The sequence below is a fragment of the Mesocricetus auratus genome, unplaced genomic scaffold (genome assembly GCF_017639785.1).
Source record: "Mesocricetus auratus isolate SY011 unplaced genomic scaffold, BCM_Maur_2.0 Super-Scaffold_100047, whole genome shotgun sequence".
Classification (NCBI taxonomy): Eukaryota; Metazoa; Chordata; class Mammalia; order Rodentia; family Cricetidae; genus Mesocricetus; species Mesocricetus auratus.
This window is the reverse complement of record NW_024429224.1, coordinates 6,515,167-6,536,459: the sequence shown is the minus strand read 5'-3', so window position 1 is coordinate 6,536,459 and position 21,293 is coordinate 6,515,167. Positions and strand designations below refer to the sequence as shown.

Here is a 21,293-nt window from a genome sequence, read left to right as displayed (position 1 = left end):
GATAATCTGTGTGGGCTTGGGTATCCTTCCTCCAGGAAGCCCTCTTCCATGCCTCCAGGCTGGGTGAAGAACCATGACCTGTCTCCAGGTACAGCAATGCCTTGTGTTCCCTCTAAGAGCTTCTGAGCCAAGCTCTCTACCCCAGGCCTGCTTTTGTCCCTCCCATGGGTCAAGGATTCTTTAGGGGTGGGACAGCCTGTGCCTGCAGAATCTGGGATGAGGCACTCAAGGCCTTGACAAAGCCTTGAAAGGAGAGAGGAGGAAGCTTCTAGAGGGGTCCTGGCCAATTCAGACCTCCAGAGAGGCTGGTGGGAAGGTCATTGCTAGAGGGCACTAACTCTGGGGCAGTCAAGCTGCTCTTTGGGAGGAGGAGGCTGCCTCTCTAGTCCAGCATTCCTGGACCATGGGAGTGTGATACTTCCCCTGTCCTCCCTGAGGGCTGGTAGGCCACAGGGCAGCCTGGTTCAGACTGTGTGACCTCAGACTCTACTTTTCTCTCTTCTGCTAAAAATAGACGACCCTCGGGTCTTCCCACAGGCCCAACCCAAGCCACACACTTCACTCGGGGGACCCCAGGGCATCCCCCACCTTTTCTTAGCAGCTCTGTGAGATCTGAACAGTGGCAATGCAGCATCTGTTAGTTCACATTTGTTGAAATCCTGATGGCTTCCTCGAATCCCCATTTAGGAGACCCGGGTTCACTTGATAGATTGCGTTTAGCATGCAGAAAGCCCTCCGTTTGGTTCCCAGCACTGAATAAAGTGAGCATTGTGGCACACACCTGTAATCCCAACACTTAGAAGGTAGAGGTGGGAGCATCGGATGTCCCAGGTCTTCTTAGCTACATAGTGAGTTCAAGGCCAGCCTGGGATGCATAAAATCCTGTCTCAGAAAAAAAGGAAACACACACACACACACACACACACACACACACACACACACACACACACACACACGCTTCTATAAGTGAGGAGCTAAGACTGGAGACAGTAAGTGAGAGAACTGAGTTCAGGGTTCCAGACTCTGAAGTACAGTCTCACTGCTAGGAGCCACCGAGGTCCTGTCTGTGACTGCTGTGTCATTAGTCAGGTGCACAGAATTGCCAGCCCAGACCCCTGGCCATGGTGTCTCCAGCCGGCAGCTTCCCCGTTCTGTCTTCTGCATAGTGGATCCCATTTCCCCAGATGTCCTGCTTGCTCTCACACAGGGCATCATAGTCTCTAGTAAAGGATGGGGCTCCGTACCCAGCCTACAGAGGGCAGAGGGCTTCCTGAAGCCAGCCAAACCAGCAAAAAGCAGGGAGAGGAGCAGGCTCCAGGCAGAGACTGACACAAAGGAGCCTAGAGAGATTGATCATAGTCCTGAAGAGAGTGCTAGGGAGGAGATGCTGGGGGGGGGGTTCTAAGAAAGGGGACACAAGACAGAGAAGGGCAATGACCTAGCGATGACAAGTGGCGGGCTGGGTAGGTGCCGGTGCCGGGGCTGACATCAAGCCCGGTAGTGTGGTCTTGCTTTAGTCACCTCAATGGAACAGAGACAGTCTGTGGGTCAAACGGTGAGGGTGCCTGGCTCTCAGCAGGCTCCTTCTCTTCAGGGCGCTACGAAGGGAAGAGTGCTGCTCCCACAGGCTGGACTGTCCCCTGGACAGTCCGCTCCTCATCTGTGCTGATGCTGTCCAGTGTCATCTGCTGGGAAAGGTCTTTCTGCCTGTCTGGCAGCACCTCTTCCTCTAGGTGTCCATTACCAAAGACCCTCCCCGGAGTCACAGCTGCTACTGCGAGACTGTCTTCACCATTCCTACTCTCTTTGTGAGCCTCTGACTTTAGCAGGGCTGGGACCAGTTAAGTCACCACTGTCCCTCTCTTCTTGTTGGGTGGGGAGCTGACCCAGAGAACAAAGGGGAGCGTCTAGAAGCCATGGTTAGTAAGAGTTTTTTAAGTGTTCATTGATAACAAAAAGGCTGGAGTGGGACTCAGGATGGAACACTCATCTAGCATGGGCAAGGCTTGGGCTCTGTCTCCAGCACTGACTGGACACACACACACACACACACACACACACACACACACACACACACACACACACAGACTGATGCTCACAGCTGTCTTTCCCCTCAGTTTTTGCAGTGATGAGCACTGTATTAAGAGCCTTAAAGATCCTCTTGTGATATCCTTACAACAATTTGTACCCATTTCATAGACAGAGTTAGGCCTCAGAGAGGTCAAAGTCCAGCTCACACACTGACACTATATATTCAGGAGTGGCCAACGCCCAGCTGTCAGGGGTTAACAGGGCTGCTGTAGAAAGTGGTGATACCTAAACTCCATGGGGACAATCCCTGAGTACCTACTATGTTCCAGGCCTACCCTTGGCATTTGCTATCCCTTGTCTGGAGCCACACTACTCAGCAACAGGGATCTACCTGTCTCGGGGCAGGGTGCTCATGGCTCTAGCTGCCCCCTGCCTCCCAAGCAGGGCTGACATGATGGGAGGAGGCAGTGTCAGACCACTCATGTGAATGGGATGTGGTGTTCAAAGGCTGGCCTGCTCATGGCCCTGCGGTGTGTTGCTGTCTCTGGGTAAGGAGGCCTTTGGGGCTCTAGGCTGCTTCGTGGAACCTTTTGGTATCTCCCATCTCATTCTGTTATCTTGCCTCTGTCTGCTCCCAGGTTGCTTGTTCTCTGAGTCTTCTTGGAACAAGGATCCTTCTTGAGGGCTGACGGGAGATGGTGGACAAGCTTTGTTAACTCAGAGACCAACTGGTCTCTCCTGTTTCTCAGTTTGCACATCTCTGAAATGGGGACTCACACAGATGTACCTTGAAGGCCTTAAGAGTTTGTTGTTTAGCCGGGCGTTGGTGGCGCACGCCTTTAATCCCAGCACTTGGGAGGCAGAGGCAGGCGGATCTCTGTGAGTTCGAGGCCAGCCTGGTCTACAAGAGCTAGTTCCAGGACAGCTTCCAAAACTACAGAGAAACCCTGTCTTGAACCCCCCCCCAAAAAGAGTTTGTTGTTTGGAACTGGAGAGATGGCTCAAAGGAGAGTTTGTTGTTTGGAAAGATGGCTCAGTGGTTAAGAGCACTGGCTGCTCTTCCAGAGGACCTGGGTTCTTTTCCCAGCACCCACATGGCAGCTCACAGCTGTCTGTAATTCCAGTTCCAGAGGACCAAAGCGTATAAAATAAAAATTAATAAATAAAAACATTAAAAAAGAGTTTGTTGTTTTGTTTTTTGTTGTTGTTGTTTTTTCAAGGCAGGGTTTCTCTGTAGCTTTGGAGGCTGTCCTGGAACTAGCTTGTACATGAGGCTGGTCTCAAACTCACAGATATCTGCCTACCTCTGTTAGGATTAAAAACGTGTGATACCACCGCCTGGCACAAGAGTTTGTTTTTCAAGACAGTGTTTCTCTGTGTAACCCTGGCTCTCCTGGAACTCACTCTGTAGACCAGGCTGGCCACGAACTCAGAGATCCACCTGCCTCTGCCTCCTGAGTGCTGGGATTAAGGGAGTGCACCCCTATCCAGCTATGCCACCTCCCCTTTGATGTTTAATGAGATACTGTGAGTCTTGGGTGAGCATGTAAAGATCCTAGAAACAGAACATACCCTTCTCTTCATGTGCAGGGACAACAAGGTTGGAAGAATGCAGCCCTTTCATAAGAACAGGGACCCAGAGAGAGGATATTCTGAGGTACTGCATGGCTTTTGCCTTTTCTTGTCTTCAAGAGGATGCTAATTTTTCCTTGCTGTCTCTTAGCTTGCCTCCCTCCCCATGCTGGGATTTCTGGAAGAGAAATTGTCTCTTTAGCTCTCTCTATACCCATACCTTCTACTGTCCTGCTGGCGCTGCTTTCCAGCTAGGAATAGGGCCAGGCCCTGGGAGATGGGTGCATTAGCATAGGCAGCCAGTCATATCTCATTTATGTATTCGCAATGACATTGCACCCAGGCATAGATGCCAAGCTGGGATTCCCACATATCTGTGTGCATAAGCATCCTCTAGATCAGCTACAATGTAGATACTCAGGCTTTACCCTAAAAGCTTGAGTCTTTCCAGGGTCCTGGGATCTGCATGTCTAATAAACACCTTAAGATAGACCCAGGCTGGGTGTGGGTCAGGACACAGTCAAGGAGATGCCATGCGACTGTGACCTATGTGTTATACCCTCAGTAGTGGATGCCATTTCCAGAAGCAGGAGGACATGGCCAGGGGACTCTCAGGTGTGGGCTGGCCTACCTACAGGCCCAGCAGGAAACCAAATGCCTGGTCAAAGCTCAGGTGTTCACCAATGGAGGAGATGAACAGTCAACCAAGAACAGACACACGAGCCCTAGTGACTGGCCAAATGCCCACGGAGCCAAAACTCATTCTAAAGGTATGCTAGAGTTGGGCAGCCTGGCTTGGAGCATGGCAGACCACCTAGGTCCCAGGCACCGACCAGAGTGCTGAGATCTGAGGTTCGAGCCCCAGGCCTCTGCGACTCTCACTCCGAACCACCTGATGTTGGCTTCCAACCATCCCCTCTGGCATTTGCTTCATGTCTTCTCATCCAGGGGCCAGCAGCCACCCTCGCCAGTCTCTAACCCTGTTCACACAGGCTGCCAGCTCATCTTCATAAAGTGCCTCCCCAGTTCCCGCCACTCCCCTGTCCAATAACCTTCAATGGCTCCCTCCTGTACCCAGGATCAAATCTAACACTGGCTACTGCCCTGCTCTGCAGTCTCCTGTCCCAGTATCCCAAGGCAGCCCCTCCAGCCAGACTTACGGCCCCAGACCACCCTGCTCAGTTCACATTTAGCTCTAAATAGCTCTGCTGGCAGAGACTATCTGCAACGCTGTCCCTGGTTTGCCTAGCTTCAGCTTCCAGCACCTGCTCACATAACGCAGCACAGGCTTTTTGACACGCAGGGTCTCTTGTAACCAGGCCAGATGACTTTGAACTTCCAATTCACCTTGCTCTGCTGGGGGACTCAGTGTCCCTACACCCTGTTTATTCGGTGCTGGGATCAAACTTAGGGCCTCTCTCTCATGCCAGGCAACAGTGAACCTGTGGATCTGCACCCCCAAACCCTTCATAGATTCTTTTAAAATGTCTTTATGGGGGGCTATGTATGCCACGCATGTGTGTGGAGGTCAGAGCACAACTTACATTAGTTGGTTCTCCCCTTCCATTGTGGGTCCCAAGGATTCAGCTCATGCTATTGGGCTTGCAGCACCCTCATTTGCTGAGCATCTCACACCTGTCCAGTCACACAGACTCTTGACATCTTCTCCAAGCACGAGCCAGAGGTCCTCTCCCCTGACAGAAGTCATTCACTGTCAGCCCGTTTAGCATCTCTGGACCACACTGAGGACTGGGGAGGTTCTTGGATTACTAACGTTTTTGGTGAGATGACTAGACTCAGAGAGGCCGAGGAGCCTGCTGAGGGTCACACAGCTACAGAGAATTCAGCCCGGATTCCAGAGCAAAACGGTCTGGCTCCTGCCCTGTTCCTCCTTACCAACTAATCAACTACTGAGGCCTAGCACATAGATCCAAGCCACAACACACCTGCTGAGGCCCAAACACAAGGACCTCCAAGAGAAGCCATCAAGGAATCTTCAGGGGCCCGGTTCCCACCCAGAGACCTGCATCGACCGACCGTGTTCTTTAAAGGGCATGACTGCCCCGAGGCAAGCATTTAGGTCTTGATAGACTTGCACTGGGACTGAGATGCAGAAACAAGGTCTAGCCTAAGGTCACCGGCAGACAGCAGCAGAGCTCAGATTCCTCGGGCTGCGATGTCCTATTGAAAAATCTGGCTAAGGAAGCTAGCTGAGCAGCAGCGTGGTCCTCAGGGAAGCAGCGTCCAGATGTTCCAGGCTAACCTAACTCCTCCCTGAGCACCCTCCCTCCAGGATGCTTGCTAGGTGCTGAGTGTGCACTGGGTCCCTCATCTCTAAGAGGAGCTGTTTCCGTTTCCAAATTATTTATCTCTATCACTACTGCTATTTAAATTTGAATGTGACTTTTGAGAAGAGGTGTCTCTGCATCCAAGAGAGCATGTCTGTGGGAGGGTGCCACCTAAGTGACCTTCCTGAACTCTTGCTATGCAGGCCAGCCAGACCGGTGCTAAGACCAGCTAGCTCTGTCCTTCTCCAGGGGTCTGTCACTGCTCACTTATCAGTCTGATGTCCCTCAGGGGGCAGCTGCCCTACCCGCCCCCTCCGGCTCCAGGCCTGCCGACTGGAACCAGACCTGGTGGGGTGGGCAGACGGGCACGTGGGAGGGGGCTGAGCCTCACCACAGGCCCCTTTGCAGTTCAAAGTGACATGCTCAGGCGGCTGTCCCTTCAAAGGGCAGACACAGCCTGCCTCCAGTTGCTGTAGCAGCAGTCCGGAGCCAGGAAGGCGATGCAGGGGTAAAGATGGCCTCGGGAGGTCTGGCTGTGCCCCCTGTCCCTGCTTGCTGGGCCGGCCGCTGCCTTGGGTAGGAGGGCATCCCCTGGCTGGATAGTCCTGGGAAATCACTTTCCCTCAACCTCCCTGCTCTTAGGCAAAGCACACAGAGGGTACTCAGGGAGCTAATGAGAAACCCCACCTCAGACCCCAGGACACTTGAGTGTGCCTCCCATCAGCTGCTTCCCAGCTACATGACCTGGGGCAAGTCACTAGAAGTCCCTTAAGCTTGTTTCTCAAGAATGATATGGGGCTAAGATGGAATGACATCATGCCCAATGGAACTAGACAGGCCACAGATAAAACTCCATTCGTACTGAAACGTGCCTTGCCTACAGCTGTAGCAACCCCAAGGAGACTCCTCGAGGGGAGGGCTTGGTCCAGGAGCCCACTAGCTCAAATGCACCCTGACCGGAACTTTGTGAGATAATCACTCTCTGAGCCACATCCCAGCACCACAGAAGAAACACAGGACTTTTATCAGGAGCCGTCCACTCACTATACAAAAGCACACACTGAACTCCTTCCTCGGGCAGCTGCCAGGGCACCAAACCCAGCAAGAGGCCAGAGAATCTGCCTTCCCAAAGAATCTCCGGAAAGTTCTCTGGTGACACAATGCCAGGATTCCACTTTCAGTTTCACAGGCTGGATGGGTGACCTTGGACAAATTATTCAACTTCTCTGTGTCTCTTATCTTATCTGAAAATGAAAATAATGGTAGCACCTATGTCAAAATGTCACTGAAGAATGGAAAACCCTCAGCGCTATGCCTCCGGGCCTACCAGCTCTAAAAAAGCATACAGCTGTGGCTGCTGCTACTGCAAGCTCTCTGGGTCCTGCCCTGCCTGCTAGAGGCCTGTGCAGCTGGGCCCCCTTCTGCCTCTCAGACTTGTGAAGTGTCAGCTACTGAGAGGCATCCCGAGTGCCTTGCAGATCTCAGGCTGCGGAGGGCTTCCCCTCAGCTCTGTTTCCTTAGCAGCTGGAGAGAGTAGAAAAAGCGCCCAGCCCTGCTGGGCTTGTCAAAGCAGGGCTGGCTTGACTCGAACCAGGCTTGGATGGTAATTTTGCGGTCATGACAACTATTTTCTTTACATACTGCTATGGAAGGGGGAACCCCCCGGATTTTTTTAAAACATAATTGAAGGCACTATCAAGCGTAAATATTCTGGCATTCTTAATAAAAACATGATGGAGGGAAATATTTGAAAGCTCAATAATCAGAAGCAATTTGCATTGTGCAGGGAGATGTGTCATGTTCCGGCCCCCCCCCCCCCCCCCTCTCCCAGACTGGGTTCCCTGCAAGACTGGCTTTTGGGCTGACAACTTTAGACCTACGGCATAAAATCATGAACAACAGTGGGGCTTGGAGGTAGCCTGAAAAATATCCAGGAAAAGAAAAACACATGCAGGAGAGTGTGTTGCAAAAGTCATATTTCATGCCTGACTTTAGAGATTGTTAATAAGGATTAGAACCATACCCCAGCAGCCCAGCTATCAGTCAGGGCGAGGTAATTAATGCTGCTTCAGATCTCTGCGTGGGGAAAAATGGAAAAGGCAGTGTCCCTCATTTCACAGCAGAGAGGGCTCATCACAGTGGAACAGCCCAGAGGACTTCCGGACCCATGTCCCCAGTCCAGCTGAGACCCGGCTGTTGCTGGCTGTCCCTCCTGATCTGTCATCGGGCAGATTGGGGGAATCTCTTCTAAATCGTAACAATATCAACCCCCCCCTTTTTTTCAGGATTGGCTAATAAATATGATTAAGATAACACGTCTGAAACCACATGTCCTCAGCTCGGTGTCCAACATGTGGAGGACAGATGTATTTTCATACACAGATGACCCAGTCGGCTGCTCCCCTGAGGCAGGGACCCTGGAAGATGGAGCTTGGAGAGGTCTTGGAAGTCTACTGGCCCTTGTGGCCCTGGCCAGGCTGCTGGCCTCTCCATGATCCACTGTGGGAATCAAGGGCCAAGTACAGGGTGTCTGGGAGTCATAGGCAGGGTCATGGAAAGGGATACCATGCTCATGTTCACCTGCCTCTCACCCTTTAACACCCCAGACCTCCACAGCTCAGACACCTCAAAACCATTCTGCTGTCCAGGCCACCGTCACTAGCTCCCTCTCAGGAGCCTGATACCTCAGACAAGCCTGGGAGGCAGCTGGAGGAACTGCAAGGCACTAACCCCTACAGCTTTGGGGAGACACCACAGTTGCTTCTACTCAGCACAATCCAGGAAACCTAGTAAGGCACCTGGCCTCCATTCTTCCCTTGCTTCAAGAACCCCCATCCAAGTTAGGATTTCTCTGGTGGCTCTGGCTGTCCTGGAACTCACTCTGTAGACCAGGCTGGCCTCGAACTCAGAGATCCTCCTGCCTCTGCCCCCCTAGTGCTGGGATTACAGGCCTGCGCCATACCGCCCAGCTCATTCACTCACTTTCCTGGGGTAGACAGGCTGCCCCCCTACCGCTTGGATTTGAATGTCTGGCCTAAACTGAGTTTGAAATCTGAGGAGCCTCCCTCGTACCATGGCCTACATCCTGGTTTGTAGTCTTAAAGATGGGACCTCAGAGCCTGCAGCCTTTCTCCTCAGTGCTGTAGCTGGGGCTCTCCACCTCCACAGACACTGCGTACAGAGCAGATAGCCTGACCATACCTTCAAGGTCTTTTGGACTACTGCATAATTTCCCAGCTGAAATTTCTTTAAGATCTTTGAATCAAAGTGGGACAATGTGACACACACCTTTAGTCCCAGCACCCAGCAGGCAGAGGCAGGCGGATCTCTGACTTTGAGGCCAGCCTGGTCTACAGAGCAAGTTCCAGGACAACCACGGCTACCCAGAAAAACCTTGTATCAGAAAGTAAAAATCAAAAAAGTTATAAAACCCACCTTTGGATGGGGCATCGCCCCAGGACTGACCACTGCTTATAGTAGGGTAAGCCAGTCTCTGGGAAATCACCAGAGGGCTTCCCTCCCTGAGGCTGCTTAGAGCAAAGAGCCCACCATGGCTTCTTTCTGAGCCAATCTGTCCTGGTAACTCAGTGCAGTCCGAGGCCTCTGTCTCATGACCACTGCTTTCTGACCCCTACTAGAGCTCTACAGTGGTCTTCCCCAAGACCCAAGGCCTCTTGTTCCTTCCCAACGGGGGAGCCCCGGGCTAGAGGGCAGACACTGCGAGCCTAGGGTGCGGCCAGCAGGCTGGCTGATAGGAACCATCTGCGTTGTCTTAGACTGCCCCTCTGCCCACTGTCCCTCTGAACTCGGCCAGTTCCCGCGGGCCGTTTGATGTTCGAAGGGTCACAGACCCCCGCACACAAATCACCACGGAGGGGCTGGGGGTGGGGCGGAGGCGCTGAAACCTAATCCACAAAGTTTGCCATGCCGCGGGCTCACTCCTTCCCTCTGTGCTTAACGCCCCCTCCCTTTCCAAACAAGCCTTATTTTTTTCTTGCCAAAAAAACAAGAGTCGGTATCAAGTGTTCCGAGGGAGAAAGTCTCCCTCGCGGCCCCCACCCCTTACCAAGAAGGGCCTGCCACTCGTCTGAGCCAGGGACTGCAAAGGGGCCCAGAGAAAGGATCCTGGGAGGTCAGGTCCATTGGTCCCGGCCCCAGTTGCCACATACTCTACCCTGTGGCCCTGCAATCCCATTCCTCTGGAATCCCAGTGCAGCCAGAGATAGGAACATTACCCCTGCCATTCTCTTACTCCATAAACAGCCCTAACCCGTCCCTTCCTGGAGGTTTATCCTACTCTTAGATGCTCATCTCAGGCACAAGAGGAGACAGAACTGCAAGTATCCCACCCTGCCAGGGTACACGGGCCCTTGGCACAGCCAAAGAGCTTAGGAAAGAGACCAGGGATCCTGGCATGAGACACAAATTCCTGCCAAGTTCCTCTTTCCTCTCCTCGAAGGCCTTCAGCTAAAACCCCGGGGGGTATGGGTGAGTAGATCAGGGCAAAGCAGAGCTCTGGGATCACAGGAGCGCAAGCGTTTTTACTCCCTAGGTATCAGTGCTACTTTTTGTTGTTGCTTTCAGTAGGATGCACGGCCCGGCCCGGAACCACGCTTGCCCTGTTCTCCGGGCCCCCAGGCTCCCCACTGTGCCTAGAAGTCACTAAGTCCTTGCCTTCTAGCTGGCCTGTGACAGCTGCAGTTCTTCTAGTCCACGTAGGCTTCTGGGGTTCCTAGAGGTGGCAGCAAGGGTCGGCTGAGTCTCCCCTGGAGCGGTTGAACGGTGGGACGAGGCAATGGTAGGTGCCATGGAGAATAAAGGCGCCAGCGCCCCCCGGTTGAGAAGCCGTTTCTGCGGGGGTCGAACAAAGGAATTTGGCCTCTAAAGAAAGGGGCTGAACTCACAGCTGGGAATGCCAGCTCCAGTCCTGAGGGAGTTTCAGAACCGCCGCATCAGTACAGAGAATCTAACGGATTCTGCCCCTCAGAGGATCCGCTGCCTCAGGCTCGCCTTGACTAGGGTGGTAGTTACATGCTCTTCCTTACTGGAGGCCCCAAATACCCAGCTTTGAGGCACCCCCTGCTTGCGGGTCTATGTCTCCATTTCCCAGATGCTGTCAACCGAGGTTTCCGCGTTCACTTTCCTCTCCTGTTTCTTTTAGCCGGCTCAAGAGGCCCTAGGCACCGCTAAATGAAAATCTGGTAGTGGGGAATCTGGGGCCCTCCAAGGCCCCCCTCCTCCGGTCACCCTCGGAAGGGGTGGAGGGGACACGGTTGTAAGGTGTTCAGCCTCTTTTCTCTGCTTGACATGAATAAGGGGATTAGGGCGACAGGTTTCCGTCGGTCACTCGGTGGGACAAAGGGCCCCGCGGTTTGAACGGTCAACTTCTGATTAAACGCCAGAGCCCTGTCATTCAGCACCAGGCTAGGTACTTGTGTTCCTGACATAATCTTATTAGAAGATAAAACCAGAGAAATCCTTTTTTCATAATGAAAAGTTACATTTAACGGCTGCACTCGTCCCCCACACCCTCCCGGACCCTTCCCGCCTTCCCCGGTTGCTGTTGGATATGGCTCGCCTGTAATTGGCATTTAAAGCACCAAGTCCGAGAGAAAAACGGGGTTTAGGGTTTTTGTAATCCCCTAAACTGTCTTTGTTCGAAATCTCCACAGATACAAGTCTGTTAAGGGTAAATATTTGTGGATTGATACAACCACCCCCACCCCTGCAAACCAAATCTGGAAGGGGAAAAAAAAACCCTCCAGCCACGGTCCTGCTACACAGGAGGAGGGGGCCCAAGTCTGTCTGCGCACACAACCGTTCTGGGGACTCTGCTGCGGGCCCCTTCGCCAGCTCCAGGAGCAGAGGGACTTCGGACATTTCTCAGGCATGGGGAAAAAGATCTTACTAGCTTCCCTTATTCTCCAGATCAACAAAGCTCCCCGTTTTGCTTTCCTGCTTGCATAAAGGGGTGGGCTGGAGGGCCGTGGGGGAATCTTAAAGCTAGTTCTCCCCACCCACTCCCTCCAGCAGGGCCCTCCAGCATTCCCAAGGCGGTGCCATTCCGCCACTCCGTGTAGGGGCTCTATCTCACAGGGCACCCGGACTCCAGCCCCGACGAGCCTCCAAGCTTCCGAAGATCCCTCGACTGCGAAGGAAGCCAAGGGCTGCGGTGGAGTCCAGGGCTTCGGGCTCCAGCCCAGCCCGTCCTGGACCAGATCGGATTCCTTCATAAATCAGTGGCTGGGTGAAAGGGCTGCGCCTTAGAAAGGGCAGGACCGTGTGCGCGCATTAGAGCGCGGTTCCCAAATCCAGGCTAAACCCTTGGTGACACTGAAATTCATCAACCACTGCCAATGCCTTTGCTCCATCTACCGAGGAGCCCGAGAGCCTGCACACCCTAGCTGCCTCACTCCCGGGAAAAGAGAATCCCGGCAGGAACCGCTAAGAGTTGTGTCTAGAACATAGCGCAGGCCCAGGCTTCCATGAGCCGCCTTGCCAGTCCCGCTGGCAAAGGGGACTCTCCCCTCTGTGAAGGAGTTATTCTAACCTTTCTGTTCCCTGGTCAGGGCTGGTCCCTCAAGAGCACTCAGCCCAGGGAGGGCAGTGACCCACTCCACCCCCAACCCTTCCAGGCTGGCGCTCAGAAGATAGGTACAATTGTTCAGTCTCAGAATCTGGGGCTTCAACAAGTCAGGAGAGAAGGAAGGCCTTGGGAGCCAGTGTCCTCACCCACAGGTCCGGCTGGGGACATAAAGCCAGTGGCCTCCACAGGCACTCAACAAGTACAGTTTCTTTCTAGAAGCAATGCTACCGCTGGCCCACTGCGGCCAGCCCAGCTCAGCTCTTGCAAGTTCACGCGCAGTGGTCAAGTCCCAGGGTGTTAGAAAATGGTCCCATCGAGCCTGCCAGTCATGGCGGCCATCCATAGCTGTATGTGGTGGGAAACATGCCTATTTCCTTCTCCAGGGATTCAGACATTGGCCCCAGTCCTAGTTAAAAAGCAAAAGGTGGCTCCACACAGGGGAGACAATGGATCCTGCCTCCAGAGTGTGTTCTTCCCAGCAGGAAGAAAGCACACCTTGACTGAGTGCCTCATCCAGGCTGGCACCTCTGAGTTTGTTTCACTTTGTGCTCAGAGCAACCCAGTGAGGTAGGACCTGTCATCCCCACTCCAAAGAGGAGACGGAGGCTCAGACCACCACCCCAGTCCCTTGGAGACAGTTAGGGTCTGTATCCCAAAACTGCATTTGCTAGCAACCTTGTTGTGTTTGTTCGTTTGTCTTGTGTCGTTTGCTCGTTTAGACAACAACACTCTTCTCAGAGCTCAGGTTAGCCTGCGTACAACAACACCCCAGGCCTCCAATTTCCACCCTGGCCTCAACTGGCCAGGACCCACAAGTGACTGCAGCAATCTCTGCCACCTGACCAAGAGTTCCCTCTGCAAGCCACAGGTGGGGAAGAGGGAAACACAGTCACTTCCAGGACATCGTAGTCAGTGCTGCCCCAGCAAGGTGTGTGTGTGTGTGTGTGTGTGTGTGTGTGTGTGTGTGTGTGTGTGTGTGTGTGTGAGCATCCACAAGGTGCCGGGGAGCTGGAGGCCCAGTGTTGGTGGTAGGTTCACCTACCTTCCCAGCTCTCTCCTGCCACTCTGGAGGGCACCTCTGCTATTTGGGCAGCCATGAGCATTCTCCCTCCTCAGCCAGCAATCTGTCTACAGTTTGTGCCTGCACACATGCAAGTGTGTGAGGGCCTCTTTCAAGCTCAAGCCAGACAGGAAGCAAGCACCTTTGTGTCTTTTAGAACCAGACCCCAGAAAAGAGTTTTTTTTTTCCCCCCTTCAGCCACACACCAAACATCAGGCTAGCCAGGTGCCCTGCTGTCAACCAGTACTGGAGTCTAGGGTCACTTGGGGCCAGGCACTCCCTGAGGTTCTATTCCCTCCATGTATCCCTATAACCTGAGTCCCCCATCCTCCTCCAGGGCTCCAGGGTCAGCAGAGCTGAGATGGAGACAATATTGCCCTGAGAACAACAAAGGAAAGGCTCGCCACGTGAGAATTTATTTGAACTGATCAGAGCCAAGCAAAAGGGAAAGACCATTGAGGAAGTGCTGTCAGCCAGGACTGAAACCCAAGAAAGATGCCATTGGGAACACAGTGGCCCCTTATGCCCCACCACTCCGTGCCCCAGCGGTAGTTAGAGCAAACACAGGCCCTTCACTGCCTGTCACTTACACCTTCCCCCCAAATTACACAAACTTGGAAACATTTTTCTAGGAGAAGATGGATGCTTCAGGAGACTTGAGGTCAAGGCTGGGCTGTTTAAAGTATATTATTAACAAATAAACATTTACTGCAGGGGGGAGGAGGAGGAGGAGGAGGAGGAGGAAGAAAACTCTATAGGCCACCGGGGAACCAAATCATGTTGCTTTTGGCATCAAATGACAGGAGACATTTATGACATGAATGGAGAGCACCAGCGACTGATGATGGGGAGGTGGCCTCTGCCACTTTACTTCCCCAGCCTTTGGAGCCAACCTTTCCAGCTCTCTCCTCCCCTCCCTTATAACCACCACCTCTCACTTCTGACCGCAGGAGGCATACATAGACAGAACTTGGATGTTCTCTTTGCTGCCATCAACACGGGATTTGGGGATTGTAGAACGCTGAAGATCTTCTGGCTGGGTCGGTCGTAGAGCCAAGGACCTGGAGTCCTGGCCACCTCAGGGCTGACTGAAAGCTCACACCCAGCTCTGAGGATGGGTGGACCTTCCTCCCTGCCTCCGTACTCCAAGCCGAGGACCAACCGTGTTGTCCAACAAACTGGAAGTTGTAGCTCATGTCATTGGGAGTGCCCTCTATCCTTCGGCCAAAGTGGTGCCAAAGTTGTTGGATTGCATTTAGTCCTGTTCCTCACCCAGCCTGCCTCCCTCCCTCACTGTGTCTGTCTCTGTCTCTTTCAAAAACCTGCATGGTCACAAGACAGTCCCCTCAGGGGAGTTATGCTAGTCCATCACAAATAGAAACTTCACAAGGCCACGGAGCCTGAGCCATGGGCTACCTTCCAGCCTTCTGGAATGCTCTGCCACCATTAAGCCTGTTCTCCTTCAGGGTGAAGTCCCCCCTAGATCAGAACTTTCTTGTCTGACATTTAGTTGCAACAATTGTAAGCTGGGACTGTTCTTCAAATATAAAATCCTATTATTGACTATGCTTTTCGGAGTAATATGCAGGCCCCGGGGATGCCCATTGTTTCCCCAGTGGAAAGGCTGCTTCTCTGGGCCGACACATGCTCCCACGAGGAACAGAGCCACATGCTAGCCCAAAATGCTAACACACTGCTGGCGTCTGCTCCCATCCTCACTCTCAGAAGTTTCTCCAACAGTGGAGCAGGGGCTGAAAGATGCTTTCAGAATGAAACACTGACAGACCCACTCTACCAGGTGTCCCTTGGAACCTTCGCAGCCACCATGCAAGGTGATGTCATCATGCTCAGTGGAGACAAGGAGGGGGTGGGCTACCATTTAGCTGCGTGCTGGGGCTGAGGGGTGAACCTGGCTGGGTCTAAAGCTCCTTTTGTAGCAGAGGGAGGCAGGACCTTCACAGTGTCCTCTCAGGAAAAGGGAAATGGTTTCCCTGGGGACAATGATGATCTGTTTAGAGAGAAACCTGTCTGCAGTCTGGAGAATATCTTTGGAGACAAGACTTTCCCTGCAACTGCAACCCTGAGGACAGCAATAATTTCCAGAGTGTAACAACATATCGGCAAAGACACTAGCTCCTTTGGGTACCTAATCTAGAGTCTATAAGAATACTTTCTCAGGTGGGCAGGTCTTGGTTACACAGCAGAGGGTCAGGTAGGTACCTGCTGGCTCTGTGTTTCTAAGGTTGGCATGAGGGCAGCAAGAAGCCTGGACCTTCCAATTACATATCACAGTGTAGAAGATCCTCACAGCCCCTTCCCCCCTTGAGAAAAACACTGCAAACAAATATGGTCACAGCAGCTCAGAGACTTGGGAATAGAGGGTGAGCCAGGAGCTAGGAGTCGGGCAGTGAATAATGCTTTCTTTCCTTCAGCCCCAGATGCCTGCATGACAGGAAGGCTTTCCCTCACCTCCAGCCCCCAGAGGAGCTGCTGGGTTAAATATACGGGCTCCCTCCAAGGGACGGGGATCCCCGGCATCGGGAACCCTTCAGCGGTTGGGGCTCCAGAAAGAATACCCCCAGGACTTTTTAGTAAGGCCACTTATTGGCTGCTTTTTCTAAGCAGGTTTCTGGAGAGACCCGGTACTCCAGGCAGTGGGCTGGAATGTCTGCAATTCTCAATTAGTCTGATACAGCGGGTGAGACTTGCAGGCTGGGGTTCCCGCCGCTGTTACGTGGGTGCTGATGGTAAGTGGTACCCCAGTACACCTAAGGACGAAACCTTCCTTCCTAGCTGGGAAACGAAACCCAGAAGGGAGAAAGGACCAGGAGCCTGTGTTTGCTCCACAGATGCCACACTGACACAAGCCGGGCCGAGGTGAGCCTCCCGATCCAGGAAAGCATTTGCCAGGGTAAACACTTCCGAGGAAAAGAATGTGCTGGGAAGAGCCGCGTTGAGCCACTTTGCGGCTGCAGCCAGCCGGGAGAAATGTTTTAAAAAACCAGGACTCAGAAGGCTTTTTGTCAAAGTCATAATGGATGCCCATTTCGGCCGCGGGGACTGGGTACCCTACTTGGGAGGACTAGCCCAAGGCATGCCCAGCATTTTCAGTAAAACCAGGAAGGTCGCAGCACCCGAGGCTTGGACACCCCGGCAGGCCCCTTACAAGCGGGTGGAAGATCTTGCTCCGGGCAGGAGCTCCGCATCCCCCAGCACAAAGGCTCAGGCGCGCACACCTACTATTCCCCAGACCCCGGAGCTGCTCTACAAGCCCTCAGACTCCATTGTGTGACAGTTTTTTTGGACTCTCCCACCGAACCTCCCCGCTTCCGGAGCCTCTTCCAGGAGTCCACCACCTCCTTAGGACAGAAACCTTTTCCAGACGAGCGTTCGGAGCTAGTGAGCTACCGCCGGCAAGAGAAGGGAGTTACATAATTCGATTTCACCAAACTGCCAAAAAAAAAATAACATATATTGGAGAGGGAGGTTATCAGGTTTTTTGTTTTTGTTTTTGTTTTCCCTCATAGTTTCTCTGGTGGAAGACACAGCGTTTTCACGATTTTGCGGAGGCCGCGTGTTTTCCCGGTTTCTAACCAGTTTTCCATTTGAAAGAGACCGAGGTCATGGATTTTCCCTCCCCCTTCTTTGAAGGAGTCCCCGAAATGCACATAAGGCCAGGAAAAAAGGAGAGTTTTCAGGTTACAAACAAAAACCGTCCAAGTTCTGCCGCCCGCATTTCCCTTGCTCTGCCCGGCCTATGAGTTGATTTTATCAATTGGCCTAAATGTTCCCAATAGCCAATTAATCGCCCCTGTGGTGCGTAAAACAACTTCGAGCTTTTGGGTGCCTGCGGTCGTTGAGAACAAACCGAAAGGAAGAAGACACATCAAAAACCCCAGCAACCTCCTCACAAGGACCAACTCTGCCATTCTGCTTAGTCGGGGGAGGAGGGCCTTTTATAAAAGTTTGTGTGTGTGTGTGTGTGTGTGTGTGTGTGTTGTAAATTTCCCAGTGCCAGGGAGGCACACTCAAAATCGAGAAAGTACGTCTCCGCACCCATTTGCCTTAATTCTCGTCTGAAAAGCATTTGTGCACACATGAAATAAATATGCATGTGGGATTCTCAAAGAAAAAAACATGAATAAAAATATATTTTTTTACTGTGTAAAAAGAACATTGTTTCCGTGTGAGTTCTCAGGGAGTCTGCCTGATCTTCTGCTCCCTGAAAAACCGCTGCCAGGAGACCCTGGGGATTTGTCCCCAAGATTGTGTTGATAACCACTACCCCGCCTAAGCACACTAGGAGGTCCGCCTATAGCAGATACTTAATTGTCATTATTGTTAGAAAGAAGGATGATGGAGGAGGGAAGGGTGGGAGGAGAGGATAAGACAGACTCCTCTCTCCCAGGCTTCCTCTGGGGATGCACACCCCAAACTCAGGGCCCGGAGTCCTGGGAACCAAATTCCTTCCCAGAACCGGTGTTTGCACCTAGGTAGTGTGGTGGTGTTTTTCTTCTCTTTCAAAAACAAACATCTGTGGGACAAAGAAGCTGCAAATGTGTAATCGCTTTGTGAAGTGGGGAGGTTGGTCACACATCTCTCTAAGGCAAAATCGGGTCCGTGTTGCTATTTTGTGGTTATGCCAGAAGGACCTGGGAGGCATCCTTGTCCTCTTTTAGGAGAAGTTCCATAATGACCCCAGAGGCAACTATGTACAAAAGGTTGCAATGTCTTTCCAGTGTTAAAATTAAAAAAAAATTAAAACCACCCCAAAGTTTCAGAGGCCCATTTCTGCCTTCCCAGGCTTCTTAGAAAATGCGTATGTGAGGCTGCTGAGGTCAGTGGTACCCCCAGAGCTCAGTACATCCCACAGAGGGGCTACCTGAGTCATTCCAGGTTCCCAACCATTGCTACTCCATTTTATTTGTGCTGCTGTATGCACAGCTGTGGGTGGACAGACTGGTGTGGCCTTTTCTCCAGGAACTAGATAGAGATCAAGGGCACAGACACCGCATGGCATCAACAATGTGTCTCAACCTGGGCACAGCCGTACAGAGGGCCAGGCCTACTCCTTGTTATAGGACCAACAAAAGGACAGGGCTTTGAAACCCACCCCAATTCTTGCCCATAGAAAACGCCACCCTACTCCAGCCACCAGAAAGAGCAAGGCGCAAAAAGCAGTTTCTGCCAGTTCCCCAGTTCCTAGGCACACTACTGACCAACCAAAGCCCTGTGCTGGGCTCCGGTTGAAGTCTTAGCATCTCCAGGGCCCAATCAAAGAGTCCGGCTGCCCCTCTTCACACTAGGCCCTGGATTTGGTGACAATACTTTGGCTGCACTGACCACTTGGCACACACAGCCCTGCCTTTTTCTCCAAAGGCTTCGGCGCGGCGGCAGACCACTAGCCCAAAGCACCTGAGCAGGCTATCCACCCTGCAGCCCCATCAAAGACACCTTTCTGAGCACCACTTACAAGCTCTCACAGGCACACACACACACACACACACACACACACACACACACTTGTCCCTGCAACTCCACTTCCAGATCTGCACACCTTTCTTCCCACCGAAGCTTCTCAATGCCCCCCCAACCCCATTGCACTTCCAGGTCATAAGAAAAAGCCTGCATCTGCTGTGGTCTGTCCCCAGCCTCCAGTCATACACACCCACCTTGCCAGCTTTAGCCCAGAAGCCAGCAGGTAGGGCCCAGCACACTTCGCTAGTATCCACCACTCTTTGCCAGTACTCTGCCAGAAAGGAGGCTGCCTGGGGAGGCCTGACTCCTTCAGTCCGCCAACTAGGATCTCTAGGAGGCAGCTTCCTAGATAGATTGATTCTCCAGCTAAGAAAAGTTGTAAGAGCAAATTCCTGTGTGGAAGGGTTTAGGAAGATGGACACCCTTTCCTCTTTATCGAGAATAAAAGTGCAACAAGGAACCAGACAGGGTGGGAAATCTCCCAGCCTGTTCTGTAGCCGGGGTTCAGCCACCACCTCCCTGCTCCAGGAATCCCAGCCGCTCTTGGACTGGGGAAGCACACAGTCAGGCTTGGCTCTCTAAAGCAATGCCTCTCTTGGAAAATAAATTCTTGGTTCCCACTTCAGGCCTTAGTGGGGCCAAACCCTTTCCCAGGACAAGCATCATATCCACCAGTCTGCCCAGGGTTTTGTCTTGTACCCCAATTCAGTCACTCAGCGCAGGTTTCCGGGACAACAGATGGAACCTAGGGGCCACCCCACCAGTGTCGGCTGGGATACGATAGTCCGCCCCAGCTCGGAGACACTCAGCCCTATGCGCCCTCCGAGCTGCCGGGCCCAGTGGAGCGCAGAGCCGGCCGCAGGGCGGCGTGGGCCCTTCCCGGCAGGGACCGGCCAGGCTGGAGTGCTGGTCCGTGGCGGGGAAAGAGAGGAGGGCGAGAGGCGCTTACTGTTGGTAGTCTTGTTTGCAGTATAGTTTCCGATCCCGGAAGTAGCAGCTGGTGGTGAGGGCTTGCTGACATGCCGCGCACTGCAAACACTCCTCGTGCCAGGACGACTCGTTGACTCGCATCAGGAAGCGGTCGGAGATGGGCCGCTGGCAGCCCTCGCAGACGGCAGGATGCGGGCAGTCGGAGCCTGCAGCGCACAGGGCGAGAGCCGGGCCGTCAGCGCCGCCTGGCCCAGTCCGGGAGCGCCACCCTTCGCCGGAGGAACCCCAGCCACAGCGCCAGAGACCGGGCAGCCAGAGACAGCACGTCCCTGTCCGTAAGCTGGGGCGCAGAGAGGCCAAGGGCCTGCAGCCTTGGCTGGGCACTGTGCTCTCCCGGGCTGCGGAGATCCAACGAGAAGGAGCTCCACGCGGGGTGGCCGGCTGAAACCCAACCAGCCAGGTGAGGCTCGGGCACTCGCTGCCTGACACGCCCCACGATGCTGATCGTGCCTTCTGCCCCAAGACCCGTGGTGTGGATAGACCGGGGGATATTTTTTTCTTCTAGATGTTCCCCTTCCCTAAATGACCTGGCACCTCTCCCGGGCTCTAAGGTGACAACTTGGTCCTCCATCATCCCTACCACCCGCTTCCCAACCCAGTCCCGTCCAGAGTAGCAGTTCTGGAACCCAGACCCGTTGAGGATGGTGTGCGTGATGGCTGTGGCTGTTCGGTCCTCTGTCTGGGTGATGTCCCTGAACGTTGTCCCTCCGGGGGAGCCTGTCTAGGTGTGCTTGTTGCCCCTCCGGTGGTCTTTCCAGGGATCCGGACCCCTCCCCACGTACTACAAACCCATTTTCTTTATCCTTTGGCTCTCACGCCAGTGTCCACAGCGGCACGATGGCCCTACCCCCTGACCAGGACTACTCGAGCGTTGTGACCCAGCACTCACCCAGCAGCACCCCCAGGGTGGCGGGCCCGGGGCGCAGGGTGTGCTCCTCCATCTTGATGCCGTCCAACATCTTGGCGCAGTCCGTCTGCCCGCGAGGGAAGCACCTCTCCAGCGACTCGGGACCTGTTGCTATATCCATGGGACGCTGGGCGTTCTGCAGACCCTGCCGGCCGGGCCGCTCGCCCTCTCGCCCGTCCGCCCGCTCCGCTGCAGCCGGGTAGGCGAGGTGCCCGCGGGGTCGGGGCCGCCCGCTGCCCCCGGACGAACCTGGAGCAGCGGCGCGCTGGCCCCGGGCCCCGGCGTCGTGCGGGCGGGCCCGGGCGGCTGGCAGCCCCGCGCGCCGCGCTCTCCGGGCCACTCGCAGCCACGCGCGCCCGCAGCTCGCCTGTCACCTGCTTG

The 21,293-nt window shown here is 53.7% G+C and overlaps 1 protein-coding gene across 2 annotated transcripts in view; it reads right to left on the bottom strand.

Moving 5' to 3' along the window:
• Positions 1 to 21,160, bottom strand: part of Lmx1b (LIM homeobox transcription factor 1 beta) — a 78,569-nt gene extending 57,409 nt beyond the window's left edge. For both annotated transcript variants that reach the window (XM_005082063.4, XM_005082064.4), the window contains exons 1-2: positions 20,895 to 21,160; positions 19,965 to 20,151 (exon numbers count right to left, since the gene is read on the bottom strand). In XM_005082063.4, the coding sequence (XP_005082120.1) occupies positions 19,965 to 20,151; positions 20,895 to 21,033 (326 nt within the window). In that variant the 5' untranslated portion in view covers positions 21,034 to 21,160. The remainder of the gene's footprint in view (positions 1 to 19,964; positions 20,152 to 20,894) is intronic.
• Between the last annotated feature and the right edge of the window lie 133 nt (positions 21,161 to 21,293).